The 16,171-nt window shown below is 38.6% G+C and overlaps 2 protein-coding genes across 4 annotated transcripts; one reads left to right on the top strand and one right to left on the bottom strand.

The window, feature by feature from the left end:
* The first annotated feature begins 7,654 nt into the window (after positions 1 to 7,654).
* Positions 7,655 to 10,779, top strand: LOC105279802 (mitochondrial inner membrane protein OXA1L). The gene is made up of 8 exons (XM_011339836.3): positions 7,655 to 7,827; positions 8,235 to 8,472; positions 8,701 to 8,883; positions 8,965 to 9,108; positions 9,274 to 9,359; positions 9,659 to 9,925; positions 10,082 to 10,247; positions 10,532 to 10,779. The coding sequence occupies exons 1-8, from the start codon at positions 7,759 to 7,761 to the stop codon at positions 10,684 to 10,686; spliced, it is 1,308 nt and encodes a 435-aa protein (XP_011338138.2). The 5' UTR covers positions 7,655 to 7,758; the 3' UTR covers positions 10,687 to 10,779.
* Positions 10,694 to 15,076, bottom strand: LOC105279804 (transcription initiation factor TFIID subunit 6). Of its 3 annotated transcripts, none has more exons than XM_011339840.3 (9): positions 14,994 to 15,076; positions 14,370 to 14,599; positions 13,733 to 14,051; positions 13,137 to 13,540; positions 12,841 to 13,044; positions 12,531 to 12,713; positions 12,050 to 12,269; positions 11,637 to 11,980; positions 10,694 to 11,493 (listed from the first exon to the last, which is right to left on the bottom strand). In XM_011339840.3, exons 2-9 carry the CDS (start codon positions 14,517 to 14,519, stop codon positions 11,395 to 11,397), a joined length of 1,923 nt encoding a protein of 640 aa, XP_011338142.1. In that variant the 5' UTR covers positions 14,520 to 14,599; positions 14,994 to 15,076; the 3' UTR covers positions 10,694 to 11,394. The 3 variants fall into 3 exon arrangements, with proteins under 3 accessions (XP_011338142.1, XP_011338140.1, XP_011338141.1); XM_011339838.3 differs by lacking the exon at positions 14,994 to 15,076 and adding an exon at positions 14,720 to 14,987; XM_011339839.3 differs by lacking the exon at positions 14,994 to 15,076 and adding an exon at positions 14,686 to 14,987.
* Positions 15,077 to 16,171: the final 1,095 nt, after the last annotated feature.

Below are 16,171 nucleotides of genomic sequence, written 5' to 3' on the forward strand. Positions count from 1 at the left end.
AAATGTTTTTAAGTATTACATTTGCCATTCACGCCCGCATATTGTCGAATTTTAGGATTAAAATAAATAATACCAAAATATGTTATATAAATATAAATTATAAATCGCAAATAATTAAAACGGAATTATATTAAATAAGGATAACCAGTTTTTCACAAATGAGATCGTGCTTTTTGGAGGCTCAAAATGGGGCTTTTTTCAAGCACAATGTCGTGCAAAGTGGAAAATTCCTCTTTCGCCACCATTTCAGCAGCGTTACCAGATTTTACTGGTTCAGCGTTTCCGCCGATAAACAACATTACGGTCGCTAACGATTGCTCCTATTTTCGGTCGTTAATCCCGCGTTGCGCTCATCCGGCCGGAATATTTTCCGGCGGTTCGATCCGGCCGGGTTCTGCCAATTTGTGGGAATATTCTCGTCGATGCGTGCCGACGAGGCGACTCTTCTCTCCCCGTGCATCGGCTGCAGTATAAAAGCAAATTTACACGGTTCACTTTTTTAACCGATGCTAAGAGATGAAGCTGAAATTTCGAGCGCGACTGTGCTGGCGAAATATTTGTTGATGCTTTTCTCAATTCCATTGTTAAATTTATATGTATTTATATATATTTTCGTAAATACAATAAATTATTTTCACATATATTCGATGGCTTCTGTTTATTATCTCTATCTACCTATGTTATTTAATATTATGCAACAGATATTATTTAATAACTGTTATTTAATAGATGGATATATATTAATATAAAAATATGAATACACAGTTTTCAATTCCTATGAAAGTTTTATAAATTTCTAAACCAATTTAGAAATAGTTTCTAAACAAAATATCGTTATATTTACAATACAATGTTCCGTTTTCATTAAATTGCCAAATAATACTGTGAACAAATCGATTGAAAATTATAATTATAGAGTTATAAAGAGGATATATGTATACGTTAAAAAGAGGAGAGTAATCTTACATTAACTCAGCAAAAGCTGACCGTGTAAACAGGCCTTAACGTACAACGCCACCGAAGAGACAGAGAGAGAGAGGTCTTGTTGGTCTCACGAGAGTGCGTTATGCTAGTTACACGCGAACTCCTCGCGACGAGCATTAAACAAGCATTATGATAACTACCGCAAACGCGAACAAGTCCGCGTCCCCGGTTCTCTCACGGACCCTCCTTGGGCCCCTATTGGGCCCCGCCGACTGTTCACGCACGATTTTTTCCGTCTGGGTTGTCATCACGAAATGAAGGACAGATCGCGCTATTCCACAATGGATAAAACTTGCAACTGCAAAATACAATTGCTCAATTGTTTTAAATTCTAAACCTTAACAAAATTTCGTCTCATTAAATTTTTCCTGTCGCAAAATTGGAAATGCCATTCTAAAAAAAAAAGTTTTAAGTAGAGGTTTAAGTTGTAATCCTGAAGGATGAGGCATAAATTTGTTCTCACGCAGCCGCGTTCGATGAGCGGGTGATCGATCTGCTGTTGCTCGAGCGAGATCGGTTCTTGATGTGCGCAATCGCGAGCAGAAATCGTGCGACATTCCCGATGAAGAAACTACTGAATGAAAGGAAACTAGCGGCGGTTCACACGAGGCTGCCTCACGCACGCATGCACGCACGCACGCACGTAAGCACGCAGGCACGCACGCAGGCATGCACGTAGGCACGCACGCACGTATGCACGTATGCTCGCGTCGAGCATTTACTTTAAAGTAAAGCGATTTCCTTTTACACATTATGATCCCACACCCTACCGCTTGGCGAGCTATCTCCCAGATTATCCAACGCGCTCGTATCATTACCAGACACGCGAGTCGAAAAGAACGCTGGTTGTCAGCGGCGAGGAAAAATTGCCTCCGATCATGCCGGCGGACAAGGATGAAAAAGTTAAGAGATACCGGTTTCTCGTTTCCGTATTTTTTCCTTTTTAAGAGACCAGATAAGATACCGGCGGTCCTGCTTTGAAGCTCTTAAGAAAACGTTATAGGTAAAAAATGATCTAAGACAATTAAGTGAAATAAAAATTAGTCAAACGAGAAGTAAACTATGAAAAAAAGATTGATAAAAAGATGTGTTACTTAGATCAAATTAAATATTGGGATGAAGCAATTAATTTTCTGTTTAATTAATATTTGAGTTAATTCTTTTCAGTGGAAGTTTGATTAATTGCATAGAATCGCCTTATTTAAAAACCGTTTAATTAACCATACCTCAAATTATCTTGACAAATTGTATATCTATAAATGGTCTTGATGGCCATTTGAATAAAGAGCATGATGATGTTATCACGTTTCCTTTCTTTAAAATCTAATTCTTAAATAATTCTTTACCAGGGAACTACAATTTTATTTTATTCACTTAATGTTAGTTTTTACAAACTGTAAAAAAGTTTTTAATTAAATTGCCACATCAATCAAAATCAATGATTATACTTGATTGTATAGTCAATTAGGATTATATTCACCTTTTAATATATTAAACAGCCGCAAAATCGCAGCAAGACAAAATAATAGTAATTTTCGCCGTCGATTGTGCGTAACAAACATCGTTTCGAGGTGGAATCACGACTTTCTAATTATAACTGGTGCAATTACCTAGAGTAGCAATTTTTGCAAAACACTGTTGTGATAATAATCGAATTCGTTGCAGGTCGTAATCTGCCAGACATAATCCGGAAATTATTTGCCTATCGCCATTTTGCCGGTTGCTTTCTGAAAGTTGAAAGCGACCGCCACTAATTCTTCAAGTATAATAACATATACAGGGTGAGGCACCTAAAACAGGCCACCTGAATATCTCGGCTGTTATTGGTGATAGAAAAAAATGTGTCAGACCAAACTTGCATGGTTTCGAAGGACACATAATTTGTTCTAAATAATTTTTTATTAGGTGGACGCGTAGAGGTCATATGAAGATCAACTTCGTTTTTTTAAATGGTATGATATGTTTTTTTACGTACCATCTAGTAGAGCGTTTGAAGACGCGCACATTGATCTACGGGTCAAAATCATTCAAGGTCACTGAAGGCTAAAATTTCTAAGTGCTAGAACTTTTTCATTTCTGAGTTTACGGTATTTTCAATAGCAGAGAACTCTAGGCAATATAAAAAATAATGATATCATCGACTCAGAACTCTTCTGAGAAGAAAAAAATTTTAAACTCGAGAACTTTTTCATTTCTGAGTTTACGGTATTTTCAATAGCAGAGAACTCTAGGCAATATAAAGTAAATGATTTTCCCTTGCTGTTGACCTTTAGTGACATTGAATGATTTTGACTCGTAGATCAATGTGCGCATCTTCAAACGCTCTACTAGATGGTACGTAAAAAAAATATCATACCAGTTAAAAAAACGAAGTTAATCTTCATATGACCTCTACGCGTCCACCTAATAAAAAACTATTTAGAACAAATTATGTGTCCCTCGAAACCATGCAAGTTTGGCCTGACACAATTTTTTCTATCACCAATAACAGCCGAGATATTCAGATGGCCTGTTTTAGGTGCCTCACCCTGTATAATAAATATACATGATTATATATTGTTACACTTAAAGTATATCATCAAAATAACTAGTAAAACTATAAAAAAATATTTTAAATTATCAATAGTTTGTAATTAATTATAAGTAAATTAAACAGATCTGAGCCTGGTATCGAAAGGGTTAAAGATTCACGTAAGGGTTGTACGATGGTGGTAGAACAATACTGGTGTATCGACCGAAACTCGTCAAGGCTCCTCAAGAATTTGAAATTGATGGGGTCGAGATCGGGATGCCGTTTCCTGGACAGGACTCCCTACTTTACGTCCGACAGGGCAACCGGGTAGATAATGGGATTGACCCTCCCTGAAGAAGAACGAAATAGTGAAGCTGTCAAGAGAAAGGGATGACACTTCGGCCCCACTCATGAATGGCGCATCGTGAGTTCTTTGATCGCGCCGATAAACCGGCGAAAGATTTTCACATTGTTGCTTCCACGGTGCTCTGATTAGATCAGAGCACTTATCTTGTTCATGAAGATTACTAAAAAATCATTAATTCCGATGATACTTCGCAGCTTATCTTATTGAAAAATTGTCAAGATCGGAATTAATGATTCCGCCATTCTGATTTATGATTTTTCCAATTCTCTCACTATCTTCCAGAACGAATACACAGATCATCGCAAACTATTACGTAACCATTATCGCTCTAATCGTGAAAATAATCTCTATCTCAACTTACAACATTTGCTAGGAAAGAAAATTTTTTTGTACACACAAAGTCACATCTCCATAAAATGTGGCTCTGCTGTGCGTGCATACAATATAATGTGTTTACGAGTTACCGTTAATGCCCTATTTATTGCCGCTTTTGAAACCGACAGCTTCGAAAAGTCGGGAAAGGCAGCGCGGGAGAAGAAGCAGGATAGAGAAACCCGAAAAGGAGTGTCATCGTCTCTTTCACTTTCTCTTTCCCTATCTCTCTTCCTTGGGCCACTTTAAACGTCTTTATGAGTCTCGGCTGTTAACACGACCGTCGAAACAGGTACGGCCTTTTTTCGGTGCCTGCTTTCCTCGTATCTGTGGGATCTCTCAGGTGGCTAGCGCGTATCCGTGAAAGACTGATGAAGCTATGATCGGTTGGGAATATGGCGCTATGACCGGAGAGACACCGCCGCTTCGGTGACCGGCGGCATCATCGAGATTTTGTGTCCTGACTCGCCTCGACAGGTCTGTGAAGTCACTCTGAAGACGATCACAAGCGTAGATTAGTTCGTCCCGCTTCTGGCAAATACTCCTGCGCGCTTCATCAATGAACCAGAAGATTTTAGCAGAAGGGTCAGTTCTCGTTCACGAATTTAAAACACCGAACATCCCAATCAAATTCCAAATCATTATCAAATCATGTTTCTCGAAATCTCGAATCTTCGACTAAGACACCAAGGTAATTTTCATATTGAGTTATAAAACCGAAAACGTACTTTTTCAATGTCGGGTCTTGTAAATTTTTCGCTTGCTGGAAAATTTGCGCTTTACTGAATCTGTAACATTTCGTGATCGAAATGATACCATCGCACAATAACGAAACTAAGCAATTAAACTTCAGCAACGCGCAATATTGTGAACAGAAATAATTAAACGCTAACAATGTAGGCAACGATATAAATATATAATTAAATGTGCCAATTACTCTGCAGCAATTGTAATAAATAATTGAACGCCGCCAATCTGCGGCGATGTAAATCGAGGACGAACTAACCAACAGTTCTATAGCTCTTATTCAGACTAATCGACTAAATGGGAAAAAAAGATTCGCGGTGGAGGAAGACAGAATAGAGAATTATATAATTAAACATTACTTACGCGCGTATTAATAGAAACAAATCGTAACACATTACCACAGTAGCGCAACTAATTTTGCGTATAAGATGACAATACTAGTATAATGCTTGGACTTCAGGTATGCGCACTTCATTTCGTGATACACGTGTATCAAAGGCGCCGATCGGGAATTGCGCTACTGTACATACTGTGACATTACTACCACATGATGACGGAATAAATAATTAAGTGTTAGAAACGCGGTGCGATGGGAGGAGGGAGAAGAGGGGAGCAGTTAACGATCACCTCGCGACGCGGCGTTCGCGCCCTTACGTTACGTAGAATCATTTCCGAGTTGGGGGAGGGAAGGGAAAAGGGAGAGAACGAGACTGACAGGCAGCGATGGTTAAGGAGGGGTTTAAGGGGGTTCCGGGACAATGCGAATCTGTAATTATAACCACGCCGGTCTTGTGCTTTCGCTCCTTTTTTTCATGTAAAATCTCTTGCAGCCCCGTATTATCGCCTTAAATCAACAAAGCCGCTCTCCTCTCCGATTCGAAGGAGGTTCGCCGAAGGTACGGCGAGGAAAGGAAGAGGTGAGGGAGGAAGAGGGTGGAGGGAGAGGAGAGGGGGAGAAGGGCAGCCTGCGAAGCTACAGGCAGGGCACGAGAGGGACTTTAATAACAGGTCTCGCTTAATAACCCACGTCCCGCACGGCCCAAACTGAATGTCATTGCGGTAGATTCGATCACGTGAGTCGGCACTGTTCCTACGGTAAGGAGGCGTAACGATCGGCGCGGTGGACTCCCGAGGGAGAGCACGGAACCCGGGGATTCTCACCGGTGATCTTCGAACAATCGATTCAGTGACTGATAAGTTATAAGTCGAGTTTTTTCATCACCGGTGAAACATTGGTAATTTGTACAGATTTCGTGATTATACAGTTATGCACATAGCGTACGCTATATTATTGTTGTACATACATGATGCATGTAAATTTTTGTTATAGTATAAAAGAACAAAAACAGTTTTATGTATTTTATAGAAAGATGTCATGCAATAAATAATTTATAAATTACGGAGCATATATTGAGAATAATGATTCAAATAATGATCTCATTAGTATCCAGCATATTTGTATCTTGTAACATATAAACTAACAAGAGTGATACAAATGCGGTATCATAGAAAATTGGACAAATTAAATTAAATTAATTTCAGTAAAGTTTGGAATAACTAAAACATTTTAATACATATATAATGTTCAATGTTATAATATAAATAGTAATATAAAAGAGAGCTTACAGTCCATTATTGGCAATGTTGTAAGACTGCTATATACCAAAAACTGACGTTCTTTTGCTTTCATCAGAGGCTTTAAATTGCTTGTACTATTTCTCAATGATCACTTAAACTGAAATGGTACTGAATTGTTCGCGACATGCAATTTCGTATTAGTGGCTCCATCTGAACTCAAATGATAATTTGAATGTAGCGTTGATAGCCTATCGATAAGTTATCAACATCATAGATTATCGGCAGAGTTTTTCATGTACCCATATGATAAATGTTGGGATGACTAAAAATGTCCATCTTTTTTAGCAAAAATCAAATGCAAAATTTTGTATTAAGAATTAGCAGTACCGGGAGATCTGTGCGAGTTTTATTAGCGAAATTCAACTACAAAACTTTATATCAAGAATTAATTAAGAATTAATACAAAGCATTCGAATTTTGCGAGAAAATTCGGCACGGACTATATATCTGATCAATCGAATATGTCGAGTTAGATTTCGCGTAATACATAAAATACGAATTTAAATGCACGTACGTAAAAGACGTACTGCCTCAACAAGCACTTTCTGTCTTCTTCTTGTTGCGTATCAAAACATTTCTTGTTCTTTGATGGAAGAAAAGGGTTCGAAAGTGTTTCGGAGTATTTCTAGCGCTAAGAACCGCACCTGAAGTCCTGCTTGACGTCGAGACTTCAAGTTTACGAGGGTTGTTTGCCATTAAACTTTTCCAAACAATAATACGTATGTCACGTACCTAGCGATGATCCTGCATCGAAGAAATATTTGTGCGAAAGATGCAACGTAGATTTTTCCCGGTATCGAAGAAGAGTATCTTCAAAATCTCGATGGATGGTATTCGTAGACCGTAATGAACTGCTCGATATTAACATAATATTAATTTCACGACGAACACTGAGCGGAAATACACAATAATAATTTCACACGAGAAGTGTAACGCGAGTTCACTTTTAACAAATCACACGCATGAAGTACGAAGCGCATTCATAGTCAATCGATATATTGCAAGTATCGATACTATACATAAGTCGATTATCAGTCGATAATATACGACTTTCTAACCATCCACGTTGAATCAAGAGAGTCATATACTTCCGAATGTTTATTAAGAATCATCGATATTTCAGTTAAAAATCACAAAAATGCTGAACATGCGTGCAGCCACGGTCGCTTGCCGGCAAGCGTTCTCCAAAGCAAATGTAGTATCGCAGGTAAAAATTACATGTCCGCGATTTTGGAGGTTAGATTATTATTTAGCGGCGAGAAATGCAAACCAACAAATCGGTATTTAGAAAGACAGCATGACAGTGATATAAATTATATAAATATAATAGAAGATCGCATAATTGCACAATAATATCTCTGGATATAACCATTTTATTGGTTAATGGACAACGTAATCTGAAAAATCTATATATTATTTTTATTTATATTTTCCCACGCTCCGTATAATAGTTTTGTGTAAAGGATGATAAAATGATATTCCCCAGCTAATTGTTTTCTATCTCTCTCAGGAAATATGTAGCAGTAACGTCTCTATATGTTTAATACAAGTAGCTGCTACGACACATCTAAAATTAATTAATGAAATAGCAAGCTATTTTATGTGTTTGTTTAGGAAGTAATTGCATACAGATATATCCACTTAGTTAGGCAAGTGAGACAGATCCCTAGAAGTTCCTTGCTGGATTTGCACAGAAACTGCAGAGTCGTAGGGATCCCTTTAGTTCGTTATGCCAGCACCAATGAGACAGCACCAAGTACAGCACCTCCAGAAACGACGCCATCACAAAGTACAGCACCAGAAGCTATACCACAAGCAGCACCAGAAATCAGTCCGTATGATGAGATACCAGGTATTTACAGAAATGTCTTCTGAGCTTAACACTTCTTCGATTTCTTAAGGCTGTATTGTAACAAGTGTTTAGTTGCTGTGCTAAGTATGTCACAGTAAATACATAACTACCCTTATTCATGACAAAATTTACTTCCACTAATTATCACGTGAGGAAAACAAATCAAAATTGCGTAAAATATTCCACTTTCATTTAATTTACATTGATACTTGTTAATGCGTCACACAGATGCACCAACGCCGATAGTTCAAGAAATAGTTGAAAATATCGTGAAACTGCATTCAAATGGGGAGCCAACTTTCGAGAGCATGGGTCTGGGCTGCAATTACACTCCAGTCGGTCTTATACAGAAGTCCTTGGAATTTCTGCACATACATTGTGACCTTCCATGGTGGACGACAATCGTCATAGGTATTTCTCTATTACGGAATTTTATAGTTATAGATTCAATGAAACTTTTGAATTCGCAATTATCAGCGTAATCGTGCTCAGGTACCCTCTGCGTGAGGCTCCTCATGTTTCCCATAGTGGTAATCGCGCAGAAAAATATGATCAAGTTCAACAATCACATGCCAAAGATAAAACAGTTGCAAGAGAAGATGTCGGAAGCCAGGAACTCCGGCGACTACGTGGAAAGTAAGCTAGCGTTCTTACATTCCTCAAAAACTGTTCCGCATGTGTGTTTCATTCCTCCGTAAACGAAATTCGTTTACGGAATTCGAAAAGAGAACTATGATCACGGACACTTCGTCCGGAATTAGTTGGAATTAATTAATCGACAGAACAATGTCTCGCCGACAGGTTCACGAGCTGCATCTGACCTGATGCAGTACACGAAAAATAACGACATCAGTTTCGGGAAAAACATACTGATGCCGATAGTCCAGGTAATGCAATCTCTTAATTGTGAATCAAGTTAGTCAAGTGTTAATCAAATGGATAAATGCTGCTTCGTTGAAATATCAATACACAATGTTTCATGACAAAAATTTCTCTTAATAATATTTGAAACGTCTTTCCTTTCATCTTACATGATCAGTTATTTAAATCGACTGCTTTACCGTAAAATATTTTGGCAAATCAGGAATACACCAGATTACGTTAACGCGTCCATGATCTACCTACCGTAAAAAAAAACAGAAATAAAAAATATAATAGCTCCTCTTAAGCAATTTGGATTCCCTAGGCGCCGGTGTTCATCTCATTCTTCCTAGCTCTGCGAAAGATGGCCAACACGCCTGTGGAAAGCTTGAAGGAAGGTGGCTTTTGGTGGGTAACAGATCTCACTCTGCACGATCCTTATTACATAATGCCAATAGCCACCAGTGTGACCATGTATATCACGATCGAAGTCGGCGCGGACGGCGCCAATCTCAGGGCAATGGGCTTGATGCGATACGTCATACGAGTTGCGCCCTTCGTCGTGTTGCCATTCATGATTCACTTCCCCGGTGTAAGTATAACAATATCGTTGTCGCTTCTGGCAACGTATCAATTTCCTTAGGAAACTCTCGACAAAATTATCGTTTATACATCGCGGGATACGTCCAATTCAAATAATGATACAACGGTGAGCATTGTTTTAAATATGCGTGCCCATAATTTGCAGACTATTGTGACGTATTGGTTGTCGACGAACGTCATTTCTCTGGCGCAAGCTCATTTTCTAAAGATCCCGTATATAAGAAAGAAGCTTAATATGCCAATCTTAAATACCAAGACGGCTGCGGAAGTGAAAAAGAGTGACAAAGGATTCATCGCAGAATTCAAAGAAGGTGAGTAATTAGGTCGTAAGAGCACTCGACAATGTTAACATTTTTCATGACGTGAGATATAAAAATCATCGCGATGTAAGAATAAACATTGATTGGCATATAAATGCAGAAGATAATGTGATATTTCAGTTTCATGCAAAAAGAAACTAACAAATACGAAATATGAATCATTTACATGTGTAAATGATGTGTAAATAGCTACAGACGACATATCGTAAAGCAAATACACTTATTTTTTAGTTCTGCATGACACATGTTAAATCATGCACATTAAACTATTTCAGCTTGGACGAACATGAAGATATCTAAGGACATGGATAACAGACAACGAGTAGATGCAATACAGTTCAGCAGAGCCGGTAAAGGACCGCTACTGAAGACATTCAAATATGACCCGACGAAACGAAAAGAATCGGCCGTTTATGCGAAGAAAAGATAAATCTTTTATAATTGACGTGTATTTCGTTAGACAATGCACAACATACAATATAAAATCTGTAATTGTAGTTGTAATAAAATAAAATTTCTTTAATTCTATTTAAAATTTATTTCATAGTAATTTAGTAAAATTACTGAATAAAAATATCGGATCTGTGTTTCTTACAATAATGTAATGACAATTGCATAAAGATATGAAGGTATTGAACAGATATATATATAGAATATAACTTAACAAAAGAAATTCACGAATTAAGCAAATAAAATAGATTATGAAATATTCATCATATATTAAAGAAAGAATATCAATTTCTTGTTCGAATTATAAAATTTATTTTTTACTTAGAAATACTTCCTCTTATGTTATCTTATGCCCGATTCCACCAATGTCGCTTAATTTTAACCGTAGTTTAACTCACTCTTCGTCTCTTTCTAACTACCTGCCTTAGGGCAAGTTCCACAAACATCGGTAACCAGAGATTTAGATTACCTATCTTTTTCTACATTATTATCTAAGAAGAGACAGAGAATCGATTAATTTCTGGTTAGCAGTTTGTGGAACTGGCCCTTAGAAAGAGACAAAGAGTGAGTTAAACTACGGTTAAAATTAAGCGACGTTGGTAGAATTGGGCCTAATAGTGTTTACTCTAAAAAATTAACTTAAACGGAAGGATTTGGAAGTTCTGTTTTCATTTTGTCAATTGTAGTCTTACTGAAATGAGTGCTCTTCCTCAGGACTGAGCGATCGTTCGACAGACTGTTGAGTGGTAACGAAGACATTTTGTGTTTTTGTTGTGAGATTCGCTTGCTGAAAACGAAAAATCGACCTTTTCAAATCTTCGCTTTAAATTTCACTGCACTTCAAATATATATCCTTAAATCAAACCTGATAAATAATGCTACTATAAATAAACGGGTTCGAGAAGTTTGAAAGAAAAATCGAGGAGATACCTGCGTCACCGATGAATTGGTGTGACTGCTGGTGGGCATGCATACGACGACCAGTTTCGGCGCAGAAGTCTGTACGTGTGCTTTCTGCTGGCCGATAGTCGCTTGCGCCAATTTAACTTGCTGCTGCTGTGGCTGCTGCTGTGACTGCTGTTGCTGTGACTGTTGCTGCTGCTGGATCGTGCCGGTGCTTATGTTGGTATTTATATTGGTGGCGGTGGATGTCTGCGAGCGTGATTGTAAAATAACGAATTTCTGCCCGCCGGTAGTGGCAGCTCCGCCAGCAGTCCTGCTTGCGCCAAGCATAATCGTGCGACCGGTCGTTTGCTGTCCCGGAGTCGAACTCACTGTGATACATGATGACACATTATGCCTAAATTGCGCGTAACATTAATAGCAGTGACAAAATCGCTCACCTGCTTGCACAAGCGTCTTCCCCGTGCAATTAGAGCCTTGTTGCTGATTCGTGGTCAGTGCCGTGGTCGTCGCTGCAGTGGTTGCTAGTACAGTCGGTTGCGTGCGAGCTTTCGCGACCGCGGCGCACAATGCCGGGCCTATATATCCGTAATCTTGTCTATATTCCTCCACGTAATCCGGCGGTGACCGTGTCGTTTTCAAAACTGGCGCGACCGATTTCTGAAGAATATTTTCCATGTCAGAGAAAAGAGATGAACTAGCTTTTTGCCATGCTTAATAATTATTAAAAAATTGTATTAATATACAATTTCTCTTTTTAATTTTTAATAAATTTAATTTTTATTAATAAATAATTATAACTAAATGTAAAAATATCCTATGTTCCTCCAAAAAAAAATAAATATTTTTATAATTAAGATTGATAAGACACACGTTAATTAAAGAGCTGAAACTGTCTTGAAAATCCAAATCAGATTTTACCACAAGTAGAGTTTTAATATGTCCGGCTGCATTTTTGTCCACACTGGGTAGTCCCTGGCCCTCGATGCACGATTCAATCCGCTCGGATATTAATTTAATCTTCGGGATTACTAAAGCCTTGATTACTTCTGGACCGAATTCGCAGAGGCCCTCGATGGCTCCGTACAGCGACATTAGCGGCGTCTGCAACAAATCACTCTTTACTTTCGCAAAATGAAATTCATGGTTGGGAGTCTACGCTATTTTCAAAACAGCTTCTTTACATTTCAGCATGACTCTTGCACGTATTTTGTTCGTACACCGCTATTACCTGGTTGTTCTTCGCCAATGCTAGACTGAACATACGCGTGACCCTGGTTTGCACGTTGTTCGTGGTAGTGTTGAAATTTTTGCATATCTGCACCAAGAGTCGAGCAGCAAAGTCTCGTAATGCCCAGTGATTATCTATTTCAGGTCTTACGCACAAAGATCGAGATACTATGCACGTTGCAACTGATGGTATTAACTCGTGGAGCTAAAAATACACGTTGATATTGTTACATTCGAGTGGGACAACATATTGAATCAAGAAACACAGACTTCAAGAAGCATAAAGCCATGTCTTACATATTTCTCCAGGTAGAGACTCGGATTGTCGAGCATAGCTTTAACCATCCGCATGAGATAGATCAGCAGAGCCAAATTCTTCTGCACTACGTTGACCCGCACGCCCTCCGCGATGAAGGTGCACATACGCGCCAGCATCTCGTGCAAACCCGGGTCCGCCGAGAGCGATTGAAGTGCCTCAGCCCTGCGTGCTTCGTCAGAGCCAACGCATGCTTCAGTTATCTCCTTGTAATACAGCTGCTGTTCCACGCTGAGCTCGTGCGTCGCGAGCTGCTTCACGTGGACGGTCTCCACGTTCCGTAGCTTCTGACTCTTGCCGCCACCACCCGGAATGCCGACGCCGATATTCTGATTCTTATTGCTGAGCTTCGACGTCGGATCCACGCTCTCCAGTTTCTGAGCATCTATTAAAGTCACACAGCAACAAGTGAGAATTACGAGTACCTGTGAATCATCGTGCCTATGCCCTTTCGCATATCGTATTGCACGATACTTTTCTTTAATTAAAAAATGAAATTAAAAAATTGAAGTTAAAGAATTAAAAAAATAAAATTTTTCATTTCTTCCTTCAAGGAACGTCGAAATCGAACAGAGACCTTGCGACACTGGCGGTGGATTTTCTGGTATGGTGGGTTGAACCCCATCGATACACAGCCAATGGGCCCTCAGTACAATTTCTAGAGGTAGCTTGGGATACGTTTGTCCACCGGCCATGGACACAACTTCGTTAAGATCGATTTCCTTCTCCTCCACGAAATGCAACTCCCTACCACCGCCTGATGCAAAGCGGAATGGCGTGTGATCCTTAGCAAAGAATCCATACGTCGGCTCAATGTTCTTGATCTTTAGCGCATGATCTATGTCATGAGTGTTCATTCGTTGACGTTTTCCATGTCTCATGAATTTTGCAGCATCCTGTAGTAGAAAACATTATTGACATTTTATAGAGAGACGTGATTATGTATAGCATATATTATTACAATATATTTTTATATATCTTCAGGAAGAATGCAAATTATGTATCGCTATTATAGTACTTTATACTTTAGATCTATATACTTTAAATCGTTATAAGGTAACTCGTACAAATATATTATATATATTATATATACTATTTATACATATAGAATCTAAATTTTTATGGAGAAAAATTTTATATATACATGTACATAAAATTTTATCTCAGTGAAAATTTAGGTTATGTGAAACATACAACTGATTTGCATGGCTAACCTGAATAATTTCCTTCAATCTGTAACTGACATCCTCCGCAAGTTCCTTCGCAGCCTCATCCGGGAAATTGCCGACGCCGATGCTCTCCGCTATGACTTTAATGGATTCTTGAGACAACGTTGTCCCGTACATCGACTCATTCTCACTCATTTTGCGATCGTTCGAATGTTACATAAATATGACAATCTTATTTTACGAACGAGCGATCAACCGCTTACTATTACGGACTCCTGTAAATAAAATCGAGCGATGCTACAACTCATATTATCTTAAAAGACATACTACACATCTATAAACTGAATGAAAACTTGTATACATCAACGTCATAACGATGCAAAAATAAATCTCACGTCTGCAAGTGTCAACTGCTAAAAAATGCGACAGATCCCCGAAGCTTAAAATTACGCGTTCAGCATTAGTCTTAACTCGGTTCACTGACATACTGAACGTGCCTCCGCAAATATTAAGAGGTTATGTCAGGTTAGATTCCGCTTTACTGATTACGAAGCCGTGTTACAAACAGCTGCGACAACGTTGACAAAGCCTATTGGTTGATAAATAAAGAATTCTCGAGTTTACACTATGGTGTCAACGCACGTATAAAGTATGTATATAAACACGTACCCAATACACACATATGCACACAAAAATTGCAACACGACAGTCGCGCCGCAGCGATTGATGACGTCACGGAGCCTCTGCCAGAGACCGCTTCCTTCGTTTTCCCCTCGCCATTTGATTGGCTCGCGATTTCGAGCGTTTCTTACTTCGATAATCGCTTCGATATCGTGCTTCGATATGCTTTGAATCACGGGTCAGTTATCGAACGCGCCATAACGGTTGCAAGATCGTGCTCGAGGTGCGTGTACTTTGACGTTCGCCAAACTTTGTAACGGCCAGTTCCAATTTCCTGGTAAGCTAACAGTTAAATCATATATCTGTCTATATTTTGTCTTCAAGAGAAACAAAAACAAACATGTTTTGACTGTTGGTTAGTGTACCAAGAGATTGGAACAAGCGACCCTAAATCTCGTTCTTGATATGCTCGTTTAATCGGAAGGCTAATATCGCGTCTCGGTGTGACTGTGAAACTGTGTAATCGACGAGAGGCGGCGAATGGAAGCTCAGATATGGTGGCTGCTTTCATGTCGGTGGATCGTGATAGATTTTGAAAGCTACTTCGCGCGTGAGTACTGAAAGAAACGATACTGCATGTGTAATATTGGTAGATCACACTGATTTTCATTAAACAAAAACAAGATAATAATAGGTAAAGAGGAAGATAGGAATAATTGTTTAGATTGGTGCCGTATAATGCATAATTTGCATCGCAAATATTAAAATTTATGCTGAATTTTGTCGCATTAATTCTCGGCGCCTATCAAAATGGCCGTGCAATTCTGGTGAACATTTTCAAATGGCCGCCATTATTAATTCTGAATTGCATTATTATTATTATTTGCATTTATAAGTTGCATTTATTTTAAGTAATTTCTTATAAAACTACGTTTGCTTGATAAAATTGCGATTTGCTTGTGGGTGATGAGACAACATTTAACATAAAGTGCATAGTAACGTGTGAGAATACAACTCGTCGTTCGTCACACTGATGCACATTTTAATAAGTAAGTAACTATACGTTTCATAGTAATAATTATCATCATGCTTCTTATCATCTAACCCAGCAAACACAGTCATATAACAATAATATTGCCATAATATAACAGAATGTAACACGCAATATAACATGTTCGTTACATGTAACGTATATGTTAGTTGTAATTTCCCACTCAAACGAAATT

The sequence above is a fragment of the Ooceraea biroi genome, chromosome 7, assembly GCF_003672135.1.
Source record: "Ooceraea biroi isolate clonal line C1 chromosome 7, Obir_v5.4, whole genome shotgun sequence".
Taxonomy (NCBI): domain Eukaryota; kingdom Metazoa; phylum Arthropoda; class Insecta; order Hymenoptera; family Formicidae; genus Ooceraea; species Ooceraea biroi.